At 44.7% G+C, this 20,339-nt stretch overlaps 1 protein-coding gene across 2 annotated transcripts in view; it reads right to left on the bottom strand.

Moving 5' to 3' along the window:
* Window positions 1-20,339, bottom strand: part of GEN1 (GEN1 structure-specific endonuclease) — a 60,240-nt gene that overhangs the window by 7,899 nt on the left and 32,002 nt on the right. For both annotated transcript variants that reach the window (XM_083178580.1, XM_083178579.1), the window contains 8 exons: window positions 17,542-17,615; window positions 13,040-13,131; window positions 11,286-11,436; window positions 11,134-11,170; window positions 10,941-11,021; window positions 5,837-5,967; window positions 5,051-5,112; window positions 3,433-3,576 (listed from right to left, as the gene is read on the bottom strand). In XM_083178580.1, coding sequence (XP_083034706.1) covers window positions 3,433-3,576; window positions 5,051-5,112; window positions 5,837-5,967; window positions 10,941-11,021; window positions 11,134-11,170; window positions 11,286-11,436; window positions 13,040-13,131; window positions 17,542-17,615 — 772 coding nt within the window. The remainder of the gene's footprint in view (window positions 1-3,432; window positions 3,577-5,050; window positions 5,113-5,836; window positions 5,968-10,940; window positions 11,022-11,133; window positions 11,171-11,285; window positions 11,437-13,039; window positions 13,132-17,541; window positions 17,616-20,339) is intronic.

Below are 20,339 nucleotides of genomic sequence, written 5' to 3'. Positions count from 1 at the left end.
AAACCTAAGCCTACGCAGACAGAAAAGATAATATGGGTTAAATCTTTTCATACTCAAAGCACAGAGATAGATCGGATTGGCAGACACCATTGGCCAATCATACAAACAGACCGATCTTTACCTGCCCTGCAAACAAAGACCCTGATGAGTGCCTACAAAAGAGGCAAAAGCCTCAAAGACCATTTAGTGCACAATAACATCCAGTATCCCATTAAAAAACAAGCCACTTTCTTAGGGACACCCAAACCAGGGTGTTACCGCTGCTGTGGTTGTACCACATGCAGCCATATGATCCCAGGTGACACGTTCTACCATCCCTACACAGGGAAGAAATTTAAAATCAGGTATCGACTCGGATGTATGTCAAAATATGTGGTATACCTTATTAGCTGCCCGTGCGGCCGACATTATGTCGGCAAAACAGACCGCACTTTTAAAGAGAGAGCAGCGACACACAGATCAGCCATCAAAAGTGCGATTCTTACGGGCAAAAGTGAACAACCAGTGGCCCGGCACTTTTCTGAGGCCAAACATCCGATTACATCCCTCAGATTTAAAATAATTGATCATGTGCCGCCCCTCACAAGAGGCGGCAACAGATCATTAATGCTGCTAAAAAAAGAAAGTCGCTGGATATTCATGTTGGACACCCTCGCCCCAAAGGGGCTTAATGAAAATCTAGGGCTCAATTGTTTTTTATAATTAGCATAGATTAGCTGATTAATTACAACATCTATCAATATATATCTAATATCTAATAGCTGCTACCCTTCTGGATTTCCTATACTCGTATAATTTACAGATAATCGAGTTTGACCATTGATCATTTATTTGTTTTATTTGAGAACCACATTTATATATTTTGTCAGTGGTCTCCAGTTAATATCGCAGTTACACTTTTGTATTTTTTTCTATATTGTATACGCACTGGTAACCCCCTTTTTTTCCCACTCAGAAGATATATTGCTGTATGTACACGTTTTCACATATTTTGGTTTTGTTTTTCACGCTATTGAAGATGCACGTTTGTTTGTTTACAGTCAATCACACATCTCCATGACTACCATGGCTCACACTGACCGGCCCCCTGACGTGTCCCCGGCAAGCGCGCTGAGGGGAGATGACGTCATCACCCGGCGCCTTCCCCGGCCGGCGCCGACGTGGAACACGGAGGGAGCCTGTCCCTATTTAGGTAAGAACATCTATGTTTGTAAGTTGTTCTCACGCTAACCTTGATAAAAAAACCCTCCGGGGTTTTGAAACGTTGGTTTAACACCGCCTGCTCGTGTGTTTTCTTTATCTGAGTGCCGCCGCCCCCCATCCCCGATATATATATATATATATATATATATATATATATATATTCATCATCTGACCCTCCAGCTGCTATGGAACTACACATCCCAGCATGCTCCTCACAGTATTAACATGCTCTCATAGCAAAACTGTGGCAGGGCATGCTGGGATGTGTATGTCCCCAGCAGGCGGAGAACCGGATATACCGTCGAGATTATGGGGCTTATTCAGTCCGACCTGACCGCTGATGGGCTATTTTGCAGAGCCCTACGATATATCCATGGCCCACACAGTGAAATTCCGACCCCATGCAAGTCTGCAAATAGCTTGCAAAAATACCACGGATCGGCGGCCAGCTGCAAAACAATGCGCAACTCAATCACCATCGCATGCTTCCTCCAGTGCGTGCAGTCTGTGCGTAGCACTGACCCTTTCACAACTGTGCGACAAAATCAGGCGGATCAAGGCCGGCGCTGATGTCACAGGCCCTCCATGAGAACGGCCTGCGTTTTCCCCGATACTCCCAGAAAGCGTCCGGTTAACATCCACAAACGCTGACTTCCTGACAATAAACCTGCGGACAGCTTGCGAATATAGGAATAGCTGATTTTTGTCGCTGTTTGGCCTCGTGTATGCACGCTCTGCATCGTCTGCATGCGCAGTCATTTGATAATCGGTCGCCGTGCATATTCGCCTAACAGGGATCAGCTCTGAATAACCCCCTCTGCCCCATGGTGACACAAGAGCAACAAGCAGGTGCAGCAGAATTGTTGGCTCATCATTCATGCTGCAAATCTCCAGTCACATCCCAGAGGTGCTCTGACGCACTGTGACCTGGAGTCCATGGAGGCCGCTGGGCTACACTGAGGTCATGGTCATGTTTGGGGAACCAGCATGAGATGAACGCGCTCTGTTACACTACCGGAACATATTAATAGTAGTAATAGTGGGGCAGAAGCATTAAACCTGGTGAAGAGATATAGTAGAAGGTGATAACGCACCAGCCAATCAGCTAGGTTTGAAAAATGATAGTTAAGAGTTGATTGGCTGCTGCGTTATCACCTTCCACTTTGGGGTCAATTCTGGATCACACGAAGTGATCCGAATTTGGCCCTTGCCCAGATAGTCAGAGTTTGCGCATTCCTGCATTCCAGAGTTTGCGCATTCCTGCATTGCAACGGGCGCGGCTAGTTGCAACTCGCCGGGCAGTTCGCAGAGGGAAGGGAGGGAAGGGAGGGCCACAGGCGGTGGTGGCGGTGGGTCATGGGAACGCCCAGAATTTTATGGGCATCCCCATGAAAACGCTGGGAGTTTCCATGAGTACGCGGGCGGGAGGGCGGCTGACGTCACATGACATCAGCCGCCTGCCCTGTCTTCATCCTGGCAGCCGCAAACATAAGTCAATTCAGAATCACTTATATTTGCGAAGGCAGGAGAAATCATTCGATGGTCATCCTGCAGCGGCGCCATGCGAAGGGATTAGTCTTTGTTACACATCCCCTGGTGCTTCCCAGGTGAAACGGCGGCGGGCATTCGGCTGGACGGCGACGCAAGTGCTTGGTAAGCTGCGAGCTTCGCACCTCACCGAACTGATTAGACTCACCCCATTTATCTCTTCACCAGGCTTAATACATCTGCACCATTATTAACAATTACACTGCAAGCTTTGAACAGCTGGATTCTATTTTTTTTATTACTTTATCTTAATAGGCGATGTTCCAAGAACACACCAGCTCCATAAATATCTATCCACTGTTTACATGGAAGATAAAAAATAAAAAGTATAAGAAAGTCAAGAACTGGACAGATCGTATAACATACAAATAGAAGAACACAGCCCCAGGGAGCACAAACTGATAGCTCAGTGTCCCGTCAGCAATAATTATGGAGCAGCACTAAAAACGGTAGAAGTGACAAAACTATTACAGGGCTCCAGGTGCCGCGGCCGCTACAGAGCCACCGGTTACGAGCAGCTTTGGGGCTGCTTTATATAGGACTCAGGTGGTGCATCTTCCTTGTATCAGGTGGAGTATGTACTTACAGGTGATAGATTGGGCTCTTCATACCGACACACCAGGGACTACATGAAGATTTCCACTGACTCATTTTTAGAAGTGCAGCTTACGGCACACTTACTTTTCTGCTTCAGCAGCTCAGCTTCCAGTTTGTCCTTCTGGTAGAGTTGTACAATGTGAGGATAGGCCTCTGCAAAGAGGGATTCTTCCTCTATAGTCAATACCGGATCCTCTGGAGGGTGATCTTCAGGGAACACAAAGCCATCTGGAATAGGGAGAGATCACAAGAAACAAAGACTGTGGAGGAGATCTATCAAAGCTTCGAGGGCGAATTAAGCGGCTTCTGTCATTTTACAGGGGCGCTGTTTGAAAAAATGTCAGGAGCGGATTTGTCCATACTTTATCTCTCTCTCCATGCTTTGTTAAATCTCCCCCTAAAACAGGCCAAATGTCAATAAGACAACAGAATAATTCTACTTGCCCACTTTGTATAGATAATAATAATATATTTGTTATTCTAAGTGCTTAACAAAAACGTATGCTTACAGATAGTGGTAGATGCTCAAATTAGTTCAGTAAAACTCTTCAGGTGCATGCAAGGGAGGGGTTAATACTTAGTCAGTAACAAGACATTGGTTCCCCCGGCACACTGAATAGTTTTAGCAACCAATCTTGAACACTACATGATAATAGAATTCAGAGATATTGGTTACATATACCTGCGCAGGTGTATGATATGCCCCCAAGCCGCGGCTTGGGGGCATATCATACACCTGCGCAGGTATATGTAACCAATATCTCTGAATTCTATTATCATGTAGTGTTCAAGATTGGTTGCTAAAACTATTCAGTGTCCCGGGGGAACCAATGTCTTGTTACTTACCAAAAATGTATGCTGGCAGTGGTTCCCAAGCTTGGTCCTCAATGATTCCACACAGTACATATACTCGAGGACCAAGCTTGGGAAACACTGCAATAGAACCTTACTTTAATCAGCATGCCAGGTTTAGTACTCCCTAATAGCAAAACTGTGGCAAGGCATGCTGGGACTTGTAGTTTCACAACAGCTGGAGACCCACAGGTTGCTTTCACCTGGTCTAGTGGTAAGGAGCTAGGGTTAACATCACACGGTCTAGTGGTAAGGAGCTAAGGTGGACATCACATGATCTAATGGTAAGGTATCATGGCTGAAGTCAAATGGTCTAGAGGTAAGGAGCTAGGAATGATGTCACATGGTCTAGTGGTAAGGAGCAAGGGCTGACATCACATGGCCTAGTGGTAAGGTAGCATGGCTGACGTCAAATGGTCTAGTGGTAAGGTAGCATGGCTGACGTCAAATGGTCTAGTGGTACGGAGCAAGGGCTGAAATCACATGGCCTAGTGGTAAGGAGCTAAGCTGATGTCATATGGCCTAGTGGTAAGGTAGCATGGCTGACGTCAAATGGCCTAGTGGTAAGGAACTAGGGCTGATGTCACAGGGGGCAGGCAAAGAGTACATTTGGTTCCAGAGCTGGATAAGAGTAGGCCAAAACATTTAGTATGTGTGTGGAATATCTGTTACGGTGCTTACACACTGGACTGTATTTTGATCAATATTGTTCATTTTGGCCCTTCAGAACTACATTATATTGTTCAAACTATTGTATGCATTGAACGATGCGCGCTCCCATGGGTGATTAACAAGGGTTTCTGTTGTCTGTACACGCAGTTCATTTTGGTTAGTACGGGCCTTTACATACCTGGCTTTACCCATTCAATCTCAAAACAGGGAACTCCATTCCTGACTCGGGGCTTTATTATTCTAAAATAAGAAATAAATATTAAAAAAAAAAAAAAACACATAAAAAATGAATCAAAGATTTACATGGTTTCTCGTTCTAGAACTTTCATAACTATGCTGGAGTCACGTCAGGGAGGAATTATGATCATAAAACAGGTGTTCGATGTAATATTTAGGTTTAAAAATAAAATACACACCCCCCCCCCATACACTAAAATAATAATATAAATAAAATAAGAGGTCTGAAAAGTCATGTGTATACCATGTGTCGTGGGTGTGTAACCATGGGCCTTATTTTGGTTCATTCTTTCTGACAAAATCCTTCTTAGATGGACAAAACCATCTGCACTGCAGGGGGGCAGATGTAACATGTGCAGAGATAATTAGATTTGGGTGAGTAATTTTGTTTCTGTGCTGGGTAAATACTGGCTGCTTTATTTTTACACTGCAATATAGATCTCACTTTGAAGTAAAACCCCACCCAAATCTAATTCTCTCTGCACATGTTACATCTGCCCCACCTGCAGTGCACATGGTTTTGCCCATCTAAGAAGGATTTTGTCAGAAAGAATGAACCAAAATAAGGCCCCATGTGAGGTGGGTGTGTGCCCATGTGAGGTGGGTGTGTGCCCATGTGAGGTGGGTTTGTGCCCATGTGAGGTGGGTTTGTGCCCATGCAACGTGGGTTTGTGCCCATGTGATGTACTGCATAGCCTACAGTGATTTGCTCTATGCAGTCTATTACCGGACAGCCTGAAGCAGGGTGTCTCGCCCTCTACCGGCCTTCCGCTCGTGCATGTCATAATAGGTCAGTAGGACCAGCAGCTTCTCACAGGAATAATGCCTCGGCCACTCCATCCGCTCCAGAGCAAATTTCTGCCAAATGAAAGCAAAAATGTCAAGATTAACGTCTATAGCAACATATTTATTATTATTTAATAACAGTGTCTTATACTGTATAGCGCACACATATTCTGCAGCGCTGTACAGAGAATATTTGAACATTCACATCAGTCCCTGCCCCAGTGGAGCTTAACTTGTTCTTGATATCATGGGTGAAGGAAAACTCTATTTAGCTTTAAAAATAAAAGATGCGCTGAAAAATGCTGTTTAGCTTTGTGTTTCATGTATGGATTAAGTTTATGGGTTAACTAAATTTAAAACTCAATTAAAAGCCACATTTACATATTTCTAAATAAAATTGACTAATCAACCATACAAGATCCTGAGCTAGATTCCTCATGGCATTATCATCAATACATCACAGTCAATACCCAACTATAACTGCCATTTAGGAGCATTAATGGACTGCGGACGCTGGCTTATTTGAAGACAAAGCACTTGTTTAGGCAAGGTGTTATCCGTAATTCCACAAAAGGAATGTATGTGGGACATTGGCAGCCTTGCGAGTCCACCAAACCCCGCCTTGCAAATGGTGGCTGGGTACCACCCATTCGCAAGGCAAATTCGCACGCAGGGCACACACATGGTAACATCCATTCGCAACCTGCTGGGATCCTCCCCCATCATTCCATGAAATGATGGGGAAGTTTCACGCATATGTAAGGTGTGTTCACCGTGCCCGCATGCAACAAGCTCAGAAATGCACGTGCACAATCGAAAAACATTGGCCCCCGTGCGAAGGAGCGGCTATTGCAAATGGACCTGAATAAGCGCCATAGTACACTTTTACACAAGAGAAACACAAAAAAGACGAGGTTAAGGGAGCACTGGTGACAACTAATCAACATTTGTCATTTTTCAAACACAGGGTTCTTTACAGTAATGCTGCCCATACACTTGTGAGATATTGCATGCAATCATTGGATTTTGACCACATCTGGCCGATAAATCGAATGATTGTATGCATTTTTAAGGGGACATTCGACGCGATGCGTGGGCACGCCGGTCGAATGTCGGGTCTCAAGATCTTATGTGTTGCACATAATATTTATCGAATTGCAGGAGCAATCGCATGTGGTTGTTAACCACATGCGATGCTCGAATGCAATCCGCAGGTGGTGGTGGTGGGGGGGGGGGGGGGGGGTGGGGGGAACGCTTTTTCAGCAGTGTGGGGATGGGGAGAGGGGGCCGGAGGGACCACTGGCGGCGTGGGAGATGGCGGGCAGAGGGCGGCATTTTGTAGCGCAAGAAGTAGCGCTAGCGGGTGGCGGGGTTTTGTCAGCGGTGGCCGCAGAAATGTTTAAAACACTGGGCTGAGATAGCTCAGCCAATCAGAGGGCTGACCAGTGTTTAAACAATTCTGCCACCACCGCAGACTGACCCCCGCCGCCCGTTAGCGCTTCTTGCGATACATAACGCTGCCCTCTGTCCGCCCTCTTCCAGAACCCGATGTGCCGTCTCAAGATGGCATGTGACATCGGGTGCTGCAAAGGGGGCACTTTAGCACCACAAGATGCGATCGGGTTCGATGGACATCGCACTGCGATGTCGCTTCGAATCCGATCGCACAAGTGTATGGGCAGCATTAGAGTGTGTTGTACAATTCCATAGTATGGTAATAGGAAGGAACGCTGGACTTTGCCTTATAGGGGTTGTTTTGCCTTCCTATGAATCAACCGTGGATTTTGGGGATGGACAGTTGAACTTGATGGACAGATGTCTTTTTAAACTTAAACAACAGTGTAACTAATAATAGGCACCAACGTGTAACAGCATAAATACAAAGCTTCCTTGGTGGAAGTCCCAGCTGTTTGTATAGTAACAATGATCAGGATTTTACTTCAAGCCATCATCCAGGTTCTCAGAAATGATGGTTATAAATAGGAGTGAGAAGAACAACAGAAAAGCTGCTAATTTCCCCACCTCAGCATAGCGCCTGGCCAGGGACAGGACATGGGACTGGGGGGTGATCTGTAAAATGCAGCGAGGACATGGGAGGGATGCAGTCAATCACAGCCAGTGGATGACATCACACACAACTTGCTGGTAATCAAGTATATCAACTCATCTGCCAGTAATTTGGAGAGCAGCGAGCGTTGTCCACAGCAACTCATAAGACTTTTAAGAGAGTAGTTCTAGACATCGGGCCAGATTCTCTAAGCTTCAAAAGTGATAAAATGGAGAGCGATAAACAACCAGCCAATCAGCTCCTGTCTGACATTTTTCAAACACAGTCTGTGACATGGCAGGTAGGATCCGATTGGCTGGCTGTTTATCACTCTCCATTCTATCACTTTTGAAGCCTAGAGAATCTGGCCCCTAAACTGGGGTGCTGATATAGGGGAAGATGTATCAAAACTCAGAGAGATAAAGGCCAGATGTATCAAGCTTCAAAAAGTGATCAAGTGGAGAGTGATAAACAACCAGCTCCTACCTGTCATTTTTCAAAACATGACAGTTAGGGTCTGATTGGCTAGTTATTTAGCACTCTCCATTTTATCACAATGTAAAGCTTGATACAATTTTGACCAAAGTACCCATTGCAATGTGAGAGGCTGTGGGGGAAATGTACCAAGCCATAAAGACTTAGAATGCAAAAGCAATAGAATGGAGAGTGATAATGTGGCAGCCAATCAGCTCCTTATTGCCATTTTTCAAACCCAGCCCAGACCTGGGGGGGTTGACTGGGACGGTACGTCTGTCAAACCGTAACGAATTGTCCTAAGGCGAGCTCAGGTAGGACAGAAACCTCCCGTGGAGCAGAATGGCAAATGTCAGTTAGGAGCTGATTGGCTGGTTGTTTATCACTCTCCACTTTTTGAAGCTTGATAAATCTGGCCCTAAAGGGGGGGGGGGTATTCAATTCCAGCCAAATTTTTGGGCATTGAAAAAGTCTACATTTTTTACCCGTGTTTTGGGTGAATATGTCTCGCCTTATTCAATCCCAACATCGGTGAAAAACATGTAAAATCTAAGAATTCTCATGGTTTTAGCGATTTGCCAAAATGGTGTTAGAACAATGTGGGATGTACAATACATAACCCATAAATCCTTCTGCTCATTTTCAAAACAAAGTGTGGTGGCTGCGGGGGATGCTGGGAGGGACCCGATTGGATCCCGATGATAGCAACAATGCAGAAAGAAGTCCATTCGTTTTATAGGCTTTTTCTGGTGTTACATTCTGCATCAGAAAACAGACATCTGGGGCTTAGTACAGTACATAGAGAATTACAGTACAACCTCTCCTATCTCATATATTTAGCCAGATCTGTCACTCATTCCCTGTGTAGCTAACGTTCCCACCCAGTGGGATACACAAACCCGCCCCAAGGGAAAAGACCAGTGTTTTATGTGTAGAACGTTTTCATGTGTATAACGTTTCACCCCCTTGACAACTACTCCCCCCGCCCAGCCAGGGCTACAGTACACGCCCACCATCCACCATTACTCCACAGCCACCATCCACCACCATTACTCCCGCACCCCCCCGGCGATTCGCGCCCCCCTCCCGCGATTCGTGGCCCCCACGACTCCCCCTCCGGCGATCACGGCATCCCCCTTCCTGCGATTTGTGACCCCCCTCCCGCAATTTGCGCCCCCGCGATTAACGGAACCCACCGTAGCGCCCCCCTCCAGCAATTTGCGGACCCCCTCGGCACCTCCAGCGGACCCCCCCGCAATTCACACCCCCCCTCCCGCGATTTGCGCCCCCCCTCACGCAATTCACGGCACCCCCCGCGATTCACAGACCTCCACAACCCCCCCTCCCACAATTCACTGACCCAGACAACCCCCCGCCCGCAATTTGCGACCCCCCCTTCCCGTGATTAAACCCCCCCGCGCTCCGTCCCACGATTTGCGGACCCCCGCCCCCTCCCGCTAATCACGGATCCCCGCACCACCCCCTCCCGCAATTTGCAGACCCCCTTCCGGCAATTTCACCCCCCAGCTGACCACCGCGACCCCGCATTTCACGTACCCCCGTGACAATGGGGGATCCTGTACCGCCACAAGCAGGTGCCGCCCCTAGCTGCCGCGCTGCAGGTTCCCCCACTGCCAGAAGTGTCCCCACGGTCCTCTGCACCAGCGCCACAACTTTTATCAATGTCTTGCCCACCTACTGACTCAGGGCCACCATCCTGTACTCCTGTGCTGCCACGCTGGATCCTCACCCACTGGCAGAAGCTGCACAGTGTTCCCCACCCTCCTCTTTAGTCCCCCTTATGCCCACACACCCCTATCACTACCCAGCTTCCTGCTCTCCTGAACCGTAACTTCCACCACTGGGGAGTCGCTGACGCTGTGTTGCCCACATACCCCTATCATGCCTCATACCCAGCCTCCTGCTCTCATACACCCTAACTCCCACCCAGTAGGAGGAGACACTGACTCAGGGCCACCGTCCTGTACTCCTGTGCTGCCACACTGGACCCTCACCCACTGGCAGAAGCTGCATAGTGTCCCCCACCCTCCTCTTTAGTCCCCCTTATGCCCACACACCCCTATCACTGCCCAGCCTCCTGTTTTCCTGTGTCGTGACCTCCGCCAGTGGGGAGCCACTGACTCAAAAACACCCTACTATACTATTGCACACACATACCTCAACAACACGCACCCCCACCACACCCACAAATGTCACTGTACCCTCCAAACTATCAATGTACATCTTACTCTGTAACCGCTTTTTAATTAAACAAAACAATACACACCCCCTTCCAAATCATATGCTCTCTATTTAACACATTTCAACTATAACTCAAGTTGCAATACAGGGCATCTTTCATACAATTCTAACCATATTTCTCACAATACAAACGTTCACAAATTAAGGGGGTGCAGACCCTTACGCCGGTGTGAAGAGCGCCCGTAGGGCGCGATGAATCACCTAGTATGGAATACAAGTTACTTTTCAAACTTACTGTATTGGTAAATAAAAACCTAATTACCTGGAAACCCAAAAGACTGGGTCTCACCCATTTGATGACTTTTACCAACTTGTCCTTATTGACAAGAAATTCCTGAATAACCTGGGCAAAAAGAGAAAATATAGATAAATGAAGAAAAACAACTCAAAACTGCTCTTTTAAGACCATATGTTCTCTATTTTACAACTATCTTGACAAAATGGCGCCAAGTTACCTCAGGGTATGGAAATCCCTCCCGTTTTTTTGCTTTCCTGAAGTGTAAATAAAGCACAACATTAAAAAAACAACCAAACAACAACAAAAAAACATATTACAATCAATGAATAGCATCAAACGGTTTCCATGGTAAATACTGTAGCTACACACATCTTAAGGGTGTATTCTACAGGGTTGTTCTTTTTTTCTTGCTCCGCTTTATGCCAGTCACACGGGCAGCAGTAGTCATAGTCGTGCGGCTGGCAGTATCGCTCACTACCACACAGCTTGCAGCCTTTCCGTTCATGCTCCTTCGTGGAACCTAGACAGGAAGTGAGGTGTTACTAGGGCATCATAAAACATACCGAGGACCAGGAGAAGCTCCAGAGGCAGCGCAGTTTAAAATTCAAACAGGTGAGGCACACCAACTGCCATTCCAAACTGACTCACTGGCAGTGGGTGTGGCTCCCCTTTTTGAATTCGGATTGTGTTGCAGCCCCTTCTCTGAAGCAGCCACTGATAAAGATCTTAGCTCTAAAATAAAATAAAAAATTGGTATTTTATTTATGGTAAATCATTTTCTTGTGGTCCAATAGGTTCCACTGGATTACAATGGGATTTAAATTGCAGCAGCAGAGAGATAGTGAACTTTGCATTTAAACACCTCGCCCCTCTATGCAACTCACTGGCTGCCTGGAAACTACATTTTCATAGGACAGGGCAGGAGTATATTAGGAGGGAGAAAAATAATCCCAATGAAAATAACTGTAAAATAATAAACTAAAAACAGAAACCTGAGCGAGTAAATGTCAACAAAGGTGTATGCTGTAAGTAAATGCTTTAATGCATGTACAAAAATCTATTCATCTATTGAGAATCATACAGAAGCTGTCCCTATGGAAGGGTATGCTCATTTGGCCAGTTGGTAGGAAGTTTCTGATTCCTTACTGCCCCTCTTGATTACTGCGATCTGCAGATGATGGACTATTAACAATACCTAGAATCTGCCTGAACTCATCTGTGTGTAGAGCTTTCGGCTTTGTGGCTGAGACTCTATGGCACTCTTCCAGCACAGTGCGAGAGGCCCCAACTATTTCAAAAATAGACTCAAGACTTTCCTGTTCTCTCGAACATTTCACTAACATCTACTTTTAAGTTTGTTTTGTTTTGTGTGCTGTAAAGCACTTTGAATCTTATTGGTAGAAAAGTGCTATATAAATAACAGTATTATTATGTTGTATAGTTGACCCTATTGCCTTGTGGGACTTTCCCTTTTATTTATGGAGGCATGACTGACCCCTAGTCTTACCACCCGCCACAATAGTTACTGAGTAGTGCACCTGGGATGCTGGTCCCATCTACCCCAAAAAATAGTTCTCCCTGTAACCGCCTGCTTACCTCCGCCACTTACTGCATCTCTCCCTCACCATCTGTCTTTTCCTGCCTCCCTCTGTTCTCAATCACCCACTGCTTTCCCCTGTAAAATTATGTCTCCTACTTCCTGCTCAGTTTCCCCCACCGAACCTCTGCCTCTCCATGACACCCACTGCCTCCCCCTGCCATACCAAAGTATTCGCAGGTGGTACGAATTTACATGCACATCTCTAGCATGAGTGCATCAAAATCCCATGTACGGACAGGTGTTGAAAGGAGCCAATCCTTGCCATTTGTAAGAAACTAAGGGATTATCATTAGCAGTCATTTCCCTTCTGTTTTGTACACATTGCCAGCCATGCTGCAGTAACCATTGTTACGGTCCGGTGGGGTGCTAAAGCAAAACAGTTTGATAAACAGATTTACTTATACAGGCTGCAGTCCCAGGATCTAAGTCATTTGACTACAAAAACTTTTTTAAAGCTGTCTATATATCTGGGAACAAATGATAAAATAGTAAATAAATGTTATATTACTTGATGCTGTTATACCTGGGTGGCAACATACAGAACAATGCACAACTTTTTTGGTAGATTTAGGCATAATTGTGGGATCGTCAAACAGTTTCTTCCATTGGTAAAATCTGCAAAAGAAGGACACAAAGATTTACTGTCCCTGCAACACCCATGTTTGCCCCTTCTAAATATACTTTGCTAGTGTGTATCTTACCTACTATGCATTTTATTAATAAACAAAAAAAAAAAAAAAAACACTTATATCAGAAAGTGGGCTGTACATATAAGCAAAAAAATGGCAGCTCACTGCAGGTAAAAAAAAAGACAAATAAACTTGTTTTTAGCAGGACCCCATGGATCCATATACCCGTAAAATCCATTTAAGCGTTGTACAGCGAGTAACCCTGGGACCCCTTTTTTCCAAATGTTGGTGTGTCTGGACTCACAAGATGGTAGGCCTATTGGACTAAAGGGACTGTGTCAATTTGAAGATAAATATGTTTTATAGGTACATATATACTGTGTTGTTTTAATGTGCTGGGGGCAGGAAGTTACATCACTGCTCCCACTTTTTCCCAGGAAGTGCCTCTGCAGCCATTATTCCACATGCAGCAGGTAGTAAACACACACTTCTGCAGCTCTCCAGAGTTCTGTAGCAATTTGCAAGCAGACCACTTCAAAATATGCAAGTGAATATGGATTTCTGGTAGGCATTAAAATGCCAGAGAATGGTACATTGATTCTGGTGTAATAAATGTAATTTATTTTAAAATCAGTATTACACGGTTTATATATTCTTTTCCAGATGTATATAATATGGAAGATATACTGGGTGTTATTTAAATGCTATAGCCTCTATTGCGGTACTTATCATCAGAATTAACTTATTTCCAGTCTCCGATGACCCTCCATCCAGGAATGCAAGATAGCAAAGACAGACGAGCGATAAGATTGGACATGTTCACTTCAGTATAGGAGGGAATTCTACAGTAAATTAGCAACTATATTCATTACACCTACACAAAAGGCACATGATTACCATGCTAAACACCCAAATTAACACAGAGGGTTACAGCCATTTGGTCTTGCGCTCTGGTAACTCTCTAGGAGACTTTTTTTCAAAAGGATATTACTCTACTCATTGAGATTTTATTAGCTTTGCAGTGACTGGAACAATCTAATATCCCTGTCTCAAAGCCCCATTACTCAGCGTTGCTATGGAAAGGATTCAAATAAATTATTTCAACTTTGGGAAACGAAAAATGGCATTTCATTTGTCATCTTTGTGACATAAATATATATTTTTTAGTCATGCGTGCTAGCAGAAAACTTTTTAAAATGTATTTTTTAATGTGGCAGTCTGACATTTCTAACCTTGACAAATGAAGTGTGAACTAGGCCTATAGTTTTGGATAGTCTGGCCCTCCCCTTGTTAAAGGCATTCCCTGATGATGTCACCATTGTGACATCAGTTTTCCTGTGCTCAGTATGTTAGTCCACACAAACCCTTTAAGCCAGGCATGTCCAAGCTGTGGCCCTCCAGCTGTTGTGAAACTACACACTCCAGCATGCCGTGCCAAAGTTTTAGCATTCCCTAATAGTAAAACTGTGGCAAGGCATGATGGGACTTGTAGTTATACTGGTAGGTTATTCGGCTCCTAACAAAAATGAACCCTAGAATGTCTGTGCGTTCGTGTACATGTGGTAGGGAATATAGATTGTAAGCTCCACTGGGGCAGGGACTGATGTGAATGTTCATGTATTCTCTGGGCAGTATTCAATGTGAAAGTTCTCCGTGCATGGAGAGTGTTTTATTTCGCTCTCCATGCACTCTCCGTGTTTTAGCGGAGATTCTCCATGTTCCGGAGCCTCCTGCTCCCACTATTCAATGTGGCTGATGCGCGCCGCCACTCGCGGCGAGTCTTAACCCCTGCAGCGGACGAGCGTCCGCGGCAGGGAGCTTTCAGGGAGCTGGGGGACAGAAGCAGCCAGAGAGATTAAAGTCTCCCTGGCTGCTCCAGAGGAATGTGGAGGGGAGGTGGGCTCCCCTGGACCCAGGCAGCCCAGGCTGCCCCCCCCCCTATAGCCAGCGGGGGACCCAGTATTCACTGCACCTGATCGTGCATATTAACGATCGGGTGCAGTGAATATATGAATATCTAATAAGCGGCTCGAGCACTCCGGCCCCCTGCTGGCTGCACTGTGTAAAAAAAAAAAAAAAAAAAAAAGGTACTTATGTAGTAACTGGGCTGCCGATTTTGAAATCGGGTCCATCGCATCGCATCGCACCCGACCAAATCGCATGCGATGCGATGCGATGGACCCGATTTTTCCATAGGATTCAATGTTAAAATGGACTGAGTCCATTTCAACATGGAATTCAATGGGAAAAGGGGTCCTTTTCATACCCCTACTATCCAAGTGGGCATGGAGTTGGATATAAACCTGTGGCGAGCGTAGCGAGCCACCGAGCCCGAAGCGTGGCGAGCGTAGCGAGCCCCGCGAGGGGACACAGAATACCGTCCCCTCGCGGGGCTCGCTTCGCTCGCCACGCTTCGGGCTCGGTGGCTCGCTACGCTCGCCACAGGTTTATATCCAACTCCATGCCCACTTGGATAGTAGGGGTATGAAAAGGACCCCTTTTTCCCATTGAATTCCATGTTAAAATGGACTCAGTCCATTTTAACATTGAATCCTATGGAAAAATCGGGTCATCGCATCGCATCGTATGCGATGCGATGCGATATCGCATCGCATCGCATCGCATCTGATTGTATGCCTTAACTTAAGGCATACAATCAAAAAATCGGCAGCCCAGATACTACATAAGTACCAAAAAAAAAAAAATATATTTTTTTTAAATTAAATATATATTCATGTGCTATAAGCACATGAATAAAAATAACATGCCCTTTCACAGAAAAAAAAATAAAGATTTTTTGACACCAAAAAAAAAAAAAAAAAAAAACACCCTTTTAGTTTAAAAGTTCACATTCCAGATCTCCATCAAAAGATGGAGAATTGCTACACGGAGAGAGACGGAGAAAATCACTTAGAAAGACGGAGAATATTTCACATTGAATAGGGTTGCTCACTTTTGGAGAGCAAAATGCTCCGTTCAAGGCGAACAAAGCACAAATTCGCCATAAAACACGGAGAACTTTTCTCATTGAATACTGCCCTCTGTAAAGCTGTGAATTATGTGTGTGCTATATTAATAACCGTTAAATAAGTAACCAGAAACAGTAGTGACGATTCTAGACAATTTACTGGAAGGCAAAGTCATCATTGGCAGGTGTAAGTTTCTTTTTAGAAACGCCATCTTGTTGCAAGGACCAACAGTAAATATTTAACATTATTATTTATTTATTACCAGTTATTTCTATAGCGCACACAGATTCCGCAGTGCTTTACAGAGAATATTTGAACATTCGCATCAGTCCCTGCCCCAGTGAAGCTTACATTCTATATTCCCTACCACATGTACACGCACACACAGACATTCTAGGGTTAATTTTGTTGGGAGCCAATTAGCCGACCAGTATATTTTTGGTTTGTGGGAAGAAACTGGAGTACCCGGAGGAAACCCACGCAAGTACGGGGAGAATATACAAACTCTGCACAGTTGGGGTCATGGTGGGAATGGAACCCATGACCTCAGCGCTGTGAGGCAGTAGTGCTAACCACTACACCATCCGTACTGCCCCGACATGAACTCAAATCCCATTCCATTGCATCTGATTTCTCCTTCCGGAACTGTAAGGACAGAGGACTTTATTGTGTCCGTCACCGGTGTGCGCGTGACTGATCCCACGTTGTGTAGCTGACAAGTGAACACATCAGTGTAAACCATGATCAATCAATACGCTATAAAAGCATCTATAGATCAAGCGTGACCTTTGTCCACAAATGAGCGGTGGTCTTCTCACGTTATGGCGTTACTAGCAATGTTAATCATAATATACTTTACCGCGGCTCTCAATACTAATCCCATTATATAGTACAGAGGAGGGGTAATGGCATAGGATTACATTATTATTGTAGTATATAAAGAGGCACCACCACGTTCCATGTACAAGCTTCATATAATTAAATGTGTCTTTAGTCCGGTATACAATCATTAGGTCGACATGCATTGGGTTGACCACTGAAGGACTACACATGGAATAGGTCGACAGATTTGGAAGGTCGACACAAGCCTTAGGTCGGCAATGGCAAGGTAGATATGAATTTTTCTTGAGCAGACATGTGCCGACAAGCGGTATTTCGTGCCCTACCATCCTCTAGGGCAGGGATGGGGAACCTTCTGCCCTCCAGCTGTTGTTGAACTACATATCCCTAATATGGGTCGTCTCAGTGGCCACACCCTTTAGTCCACTAGTAGGGATTGCACTCTTCAGTGACAGAGCCAAGCTGCTGTATTATTAAAACACCACATAAATATTTTGACATTCATGAGGCCCTCGGGCCTGACTAACACGGCGAGATCAGGAGACATTCAAAATGGTAAGAAATGTCTTCAGCCGGCGCAGTCTTACCTCTGCAGTACACGGTCTCCATTCAGAGATTTGAGGAACTTCAGGGCCAGCTCCCTCCCAACGCCCGGCAAGCCCTTTATTCATGGAGATAAATACAGTATGTGTTAATATGTAATATTCAGTGAGCAATAACCCCACCATGGGCCAGATGCACTAAGCTTCAAAAGTGATAAAATGGAGAGTGATAAACAGCCAATCAGCTCCTGCCTGACATTTTTCAAACACAGTCTGTGACATTTCAGGAAGGAGCTGATTGGCTGGCTGTTTATCACTCTCCATTTTATCACTTTTGAAGCTTAGTGCATCTGGCTCCATGACCGTACAACACTCCAAAATATAGCTGTCCTTGGCCACAATATACACAATTTTGTAGAGTAGATAATGTACTTCGATATCTGAAGGCCCCCATATACTTATGCGACTTTTCCGAGGGAAAAAAAGTCCCATATGATCTTCCTTGAACTGTGCGGCAGCTTCCCGGGCGGCAGGATCACATACAATACACCTTTTGCTCATGATGTATCGTATGCAATCGCAGCCAAGTCTCCTGGATCCAATTATAGTGCAGTCCTTGCGATCTGCAGCTCTGAACGGATGTGGCATCGGAATCGGAGATACGATTTGACACTTTTCAATCGATTTCTCATGACGATCCATCTAAATCGTATGTGTATGGCTATCTTCAGATACCTGTAATTGACTTGCGCCAACCCTCACATAACTTGAATTGCACCTTGTGCACTAACTCACAGATGGATGCTTTTTGTGCAGCTGCTGTCCAAAAATATGCTAATGCCTGTAGCAGGCATCTGAAATAAAAAGACAACTCCTGCGGGCATCCCAGATGCGATGCCTGTGTCTGATGTGCCAAACATCAGACATCTTAGTGAGCCAAAGCTTACTCAGAATGGCGGCCTCTTGCTTGTGAGGCCTGCTCCTCTCTCTCTCTCGAAACCCAGGCAACACCCCCAAACTAGACAGACTTGGGGGCAGTGCATGCAATCTTGAAGGAACCAGTCAACACATGTGCAGAACTGGTCCTGAGCAGAGATGTACATACCCATCTAGGTGCAATGTTAAACAGTAAGGCAGGCATGTCCAAACTATGGCCCTCCAGCTGTTGTGAAACTACAAAAACCATCATGCCTTACCACAGTTTTGCTATTAGGGAATGCTAAAACTATGGCAAGGCATGCTGGGATGTGTAGTTTCACAACAGCTGGAGGGCCACAATTTGGACCCTACAAAAGAAACTGTGTATTCTACACAAAAACAAAGAGTATTCTAAAAAATAAATAAATAAAATTGGATGTCAAATTTAATGGAGACAAATTAACTAGGACTTCAAGTTACTCATAGTACACATCTTTAACCTTTCTGCCGGCGGTGTATTTATATTTGTATGTACCAGGTTTGCCCCCAGTTATGCCAACATCTTTATGGGTGCGTGGGAGACCGATTACATCTGGTCCCACCACCCATATGGGGCAAACCTGGTCTCATGGCGGCGCTACATAGATGATATTCTTTTTCTTTGGAGAGGTGATAGAGAAATCCTCGATCTGTTCTGCGATTACCTTAACACTAACGATAGGGGCATCAAACTTTCTTTTGATATCAGTAAAAGCCATGTCAACTTTTTGGACCTCGTTATTTATATTGAAGATGATGTCATTAAGACACGGAATTTTGTAAAACCTACAGATTCCAGGTCATACATAAATAAAGAAAGCTGTCATCAACAACAATGGCTTGACACTGTACCAATGAGCCAACTACACAGACTTCGGAGAAATTGCACAGATACCTCAGTCTACTTAAAACAGGCGAACGAGATGAAAATCAACTCAGTCAATAGTGGATATGAGGAAAAAAATCGGTAGACTGCACCATAACTAAAGTTGAACAACTTAAAAGAGAGGAATTGTTATTACCTAAAAAAAAGAAAAACCCAATGTGATCAATCCGAACGTTTCAAATGGTCATTTATAACTAATTTCTCCTCTCAACATTTTAGTGTTAAGAAAATACTTAAAAAACACTGGACCCTTCTTCAAAAGGACCCAGTAGTTGGAGATAAAATTTCCCCAGTTCCTAATGTCATTTTCAGACGGGCCCCGAACCTGAAAAATAAAATTAGTCCAAAGCATTAGTCCACCTTCCCCTAAAAAATCAATTATTTCCTCTAAGGGCTTTTATCGATGTGGGGATTGTGTGGGGTGTAAGAATATACCCAACACCTTTGGAATGAAAAAAGAGGTACTTGAGATCAATGGTAAAACCTTTAGAATAAGAGACTTCTTGACCTGTCATTCAAATAATGTAATATATGCGATTGAATGTACTTGCTCTAAGTTCTATATTGGCAGAACCACTAGACCTTTTAAAATTAGACTTAGCGAACATTTGAGGAACATTAAAAAAGGTCTAGATCATGGGTCTTCTACCTGTGGCCCTCCAGATGTTGTGAAACTACATGTTCCAACATGCATTGCCACATTTTTTCCTATGAGAGCATGCCAAAACTGTCAGGGCATGCTGGGACATGTAGTTCTACAACATCTGGAGGGCCACAGGTTGAAGACATGTGGTCTAGATGTACATGCCCTATCGGCACATTTTAAAAATACCCACCAATGCAATACAAATAAAATACAATTTTTATTCACCCAGGTATAAGAGGGGGTGATTTTAACAAGAAATTAGCAAAATGTGAGATTTTTAATTATGGGGACACTAATACCTGGAGGACTAAACAAGGATTTTGAAACCAAATGGTTTTTATGATTTTTAAATTT

The sequence above is a fragment of the Crinia signifera genome, chromosome 3 (assembly GCF_055691185.1).
Source record: "Crinia signifera chromosome 3, ASM5569118v1, whole genome shotgun sequence".
Taxonomy (NCBI): Eukaryota; Metazoa; Chordata; class Amphibia; order Anura; family Myobatrachidae; genus Crinia; species Crinia signifera.
The sequence above is the reverse complement of the archived record's forward strand: the minus strand, read 5'-3'. Positions and strand labels throughout refer to the sequence as shown.